Source organism: Zingiber officinale, chromosome 8A (genome assembly GCF_018446385.1).
Source record: "Zingiber officinale cultivar Zhangliang chromosome 8A, Zo_v1.1, whole genome shotgun sequence".
In the NCBI taxonomy this organism is placed as follows: Eukaryota; Viridiplantae; Streptophyta; class Magnoliopsida; order Zingiberales; family Zingiberaceae; genus Zingiber; species Zingiber officinale.
This window is the reverse complement of record NC_056000.1, coordinates 51,432,666-51,437,400: the sequence shown is the minus strand read 5'-3', so window position 1 is coordinate 51,437,400 and position 4,735 is coordinate 51,432,666. Positions and strand designations below refer to the sequence as shown.

General features: G+C 46.7%; 1 protein-coding gene across 1 annotated transcript; it reads right to left on the bottom strand.

Annotated features, from left to right (window-relative positions):
• Nucleotides 1–339: 339 nt before the first annotated feature.
• LOC122010791 (abl interactor homolog) lies at nucleotides 340–1,185 on the bottom strand. The gene has a single exon (XM_042567269.1). The coding sequence runs from the start codon at nucleotides 1,183–1,185 to the stop codon at nucleotides 340–342; it is 846 nt and encodes a 281-aa protein (XP_042423203.1).
• Between the last annotated feature and the right edge of the window lie 3,550 nt (nucleotides 1,186–4,735).

Sequence of the window (4,735 nt, the reverse complement as noted above, 5' to 3'; positions counted from 1 at the left end):
ATATATAAATAATAGGCTAATAATATAATAATGAAATAAATGAGGGGTAAGTACGAAAAACATACCCTGGCCCAGGGGGGCACCCTCGGATGGGACGTTGGTCGAGTTATTGTGACCCAGAAGGGTAGATGAATGCGCCGAACGAGGAGCTGGATCTGATGAAATGGAGCTGGACACATCATGGAGCCGAAAGTAGCGGCACGAAACTAGATGCGATCTCGGCACGCGGATTGGGATAAGACATCGGCACGTAAGCCGGGATACAAATATCGGTGAGCAGACCGGGATACAAATATCGGCACGCAAGCCAGGATACAATAATGGCACATAGATCGGAATTCAACCATAGCTCGAAGGCCGAAACATAATAGCGATGTGCAGTGGTGCACTACGGTTGTAGCTCGGGATACGACATACAAACTGGATCGTCACAGGGGTCGGCATACAACAGTGACATAGAATCGGAGTTGGGACAAAGTCGGCGCATGGACGACCGACACATGGACTGCCGGCAAGTGGTGGCTGCGGTGTGAAGAGGTTGTCGGCAAGTGGTGGTTGCGGTGCATGGTGGCGGTGCGAAGAGGCTGTCGGCAAGTGGTGGCTGCGTGCGTGGCAGTGGTGCGAAGAGGCTGTCGGGAAGTGGTGGCTGCGGCGTGAAGAGGCTATTGATAAGTGGTGGCTGCGGCGCATGGAAGTAGCCGACGAAGGGGGGCTGCCGGGAAGTGGTGGATGTGGCGCGAAGAGGCTGCCGACAAGTGGTGGCTGCGGCGCATGGAAGCTGCCGGCAAGTGGTGGCTGCGGCGCATGGAAGCTGCCAGCGAAGGGGGGCTGCCGGGAAGTGGTGGTTGCGACGTGAAGACGAGGGAGAGGGCAGCGATGGGAACAGCCGAGCGACGTCTTACAGGCGAGCGTGAGAGAGGAAGAAGAGTTCAAAGGTGATAAGTCGACGAGGACGGCGCTGGAAGAAAGAGGTGACGACTGCCTCTCGCGTGGCTTCGGCGGCGACACAAAGGAGGAAGAAAGAAGAAGGGCTTTGGCCAGCGTCGCGAGGAGGTGGGAGAGGAGCAGAGGTGGAGGCTGGCGGCCGGCGTCGGCGCCGACGAGGAGCGCGGGAGGGAGGAAGAAAGATCTCTTCCTTCCTGTTGGCGGTCGCAGACTCCAAAGACCCGCCTCCCTTTCGAACATGATGAACCGTGCCCTAAAAGGGCTCCCGTCAAATGACCAAAACACCCTCCCTTTGTAAGGGATCGGTGGCCGGCTTGAAGGAGGGTTGGATAGATGGCACCCCCAAATCGATTACTTCGTACACTATGTAAGCTTACGCAGCGGAGTAATACAAATAAAACAAAAAAGCTAAAGACTAAAGGAAAGAACAAGAATGCAAACCGCTAACACGTTCGTTTACATGGTTCGGAGATAACTTGCTCCTACTCCATGGCGTGCCCGTAAGGTGGAAGATCCCTCAATCCATCGGTGGATTAGTCCCCGGCAAACTTCGGCTAGCTCAACCTCCTTGTGGGTGGAGAAACCTCACCACAACTCCAACCAAGACCTCTTGGCACACAAAGATCTCTCGAGCACAAAAGACTACTAATTAGACTTTACCCAAGTCCAATTTCGTCAGTCCCAACCAAGCTTCCAAGGCTTGGTTATATAGGTTGCGGGTTAGAAAATCTCGCCTACCAATCGACTGCCAAAACATGCAGTCGACTGCCCTCTGTGGAAATTCGACCGTTACACCCCAACGACTTGATACCAGTCGACTGCTAAAACTAGCAGTTGACTGCTCCACACTGACCGAACGAACAGAAGCATTCTATTCGCTCCCAGTCGACTGCACGGTCGACTGCACCAGTCAACTGCTAAAACATGCAATCGACTGCTACAGTACTACTATAGTAAAACCCTAAAACTAGGATTTTACTCTGAGTACAATCTCTAAGGCACTGTACCCTCACCCTTATGACTCACTTGACATTTCTTTGTAGCCTTGACCTCTTGCCTTCAAGCCTACTTCCTTTGGCTCTCGTCCCTCGGATGCATTCAAGCCCGCGGCTCGTCCCCAATGTCATCCTTCGCGTATGCCTCAAAGTCACTTCTTTTGGCCCTTGTCCTCGCTGCCTTGTCCACGGTCCCTCGGATGCTCCATCCTTCACCGGACCTGAAGCTATCAACCTGAGTCACATGTGTATCCTGCAAACCTGCATAACTCAAATACACATATCAAATACAAGGGTGAACCTAACTTAAACCCTTTGCCCAAACGCCAAACACATGGTCACACGAACCATTGGGATTGCTCCAACAATATCTCCCTTTTTGATGTTTGGCAATACGTTTAAGTTAGGGAAAACTATAGCAAATAAATATGCTAAAACAAATGGACTTACGTTGCCAAGACTACACACTTGGACTTACACTGCCGAATGGACTTACGTTGTCAAGGCTACACACTTGGACTTACACCGCCGAATGGACTTACAATGCCAATACTATACACTTGGACTTACAACGCCGAATGGACTTACGAAGCCAAGGCTACACACTTGGACTTACAACGCCGAAACAATGCATCATGCATTGGAACCTATCCCAAGGCTCCCCCTACATCTATGCTCCCTATTGAGCTAGGATTTTACCACAGACTTTTTAAGGACCTATCCGAAGGCTCCCCCTTCACCTAAGCTCCCAATCGAGCTAGGATTTTCCATATAGGGGGGTTTTTTTTAAAGAACCTATCCCAAGGCTCCCCCTACGCAAAGGCCCCTTCAAGTTTTCCCAATTTAACCTTACTTCTCCCCCTTTGCCTAACATCCAAAAGGTTCTCCAACAATATCCCAAATGTTGAAAACTTGTCATCCAAATTGACCCTAAACTCATGTATATATCCTTCATGGATCTCATACACCTATACGAGCTGATCCGATCACAAACAGTGCTGAAAAACAGTTTCAGGCTGGTATCAGTCGACTGCAGGAAGTACCAGTAGACTGGTCGCTACTAACTAAGCGAACAAAATGCTTCTGTTCGCTGCCAATCGACTCCTAAAACATGCAGTCGACTAGTGCAGTCGACTATTAAAACTAGCAGTCGACTGACACCTTTTTTCAGCCTTTTTCAATATTTCTGACCCAATTTCAGAAATGCACCAATAATTCCACAGACCTCCAAAAATCTCCAAATTTTGTGGAGATGTCTGTTTTACCCATATCTACTTGGAAAAAATACATTCAAAAATGTATCTATCACCAATCCCAATATTGACACAAAATCCAAAACTAGCTTAAATGGTTCAATAGAACCTTGACCTAAAGTCCTAGTTTTGGCTTCCTCTTGATATATTTGCCCATACTAACCCACAATGCATCCTTAGCATTGGTTTATATGACATCTATACATCCAAAATCAATTATCATGCTATATGACCCCCAATGTCATATTTCTTTGCATGAAACACAACCTAATTGTGCCAATTTCTTAAGGTTGAGACTCAAGTCCGTCTCCAAACCATTTGTCACACTCCATGGCTCCTCTAGACTCCAAAGCAAAACCCACTTGAGATCCATTTGTCATGCATCTCAACTTGACTCTTAGAGCTCCCCTAGAGCTCTTAGCCTTAGTCACCTCCCTAGGTGACTCATCTACAATTGTTAGGTCACATCGGTGCACCTCCGGTGACACTTGGCCTACAAATCTAAGCTTCTTAACCTTGGACACCTTGTCCTTGGTTAATTTATCCTTACCTTTAAATGACTTTCCCTTTCCATTTATGGGTTTCTCCTTGCCATAGTCATATGTCACCCTAGCATATGAACTCTCATTAGCCTTGGAGGGACTAGATCGGTATCCCAAGCCCGATCTATCATTGTTGGGTCTTTGGCTACCCAACATCATCCTTAATTCCTTAGATCCAACATTGAATCTCTTAAGGAATTATTCTAACTTATCAAGCTTTTCCCTTAAAGCTTGATTCTCCTTTTCTAGGTTCCTAACCTTAGAGTTAATTTGTCCATATTGGACATTCCTAGACCTACCCTTCCTAGGCATGTGTCTCCCCTTCTTGGGATTAATGCATTGGTTCTCCTTAGGTCTACCATTTCTAGATTTATCATGAATAAATTTCCTAGGATTTTGATCTACATTAACCCTATTCCTATCATGATATTTTAATTCAAAATTATGCATGGGTAAATAATAGCAATTATTCCTAGCATGCATGGAGGAATTTAAATTTGACTTCAAATTTAAACTAGAGTTTACCTTACCCTTTACCTTTGGAGCTCCCCCTTGACATGAGCCTCCATTCTTCCTCCACTTCTTCTCCTCCTTCTTCAAATGCGCCAACTTCTTGATTTCTTTCTTCTTTGAGCATTTGGTGTGGTAATGACCCCGCTCACCACACATGAAGCATACGATGCACATTCTCCTTCTTTGGGTTTCTTCATTTCTATAACACATGTTAGTGTTTAAATTAACTTGAATGGGTTTAGGAGTTACCTCTTTCTTACCCATAGGACATCTACTCTTATAGTGTCCTTTTTCATTGCACCTGAAGTACACAATGTGATCTTTTGATTTCACTTCGGCGGAGATGCTCACTAGGTTGACTTCTTCCAAGATTTCTTCCTCGTCCTCTTCACTTGTGTTGGATTCATCTTCAACCTTTGAGGATGTAGATGATGCTTCATCTTCCTTTTCCTCCTTCTCCTCCTCGGATGTTGAGCATGGCTCAACT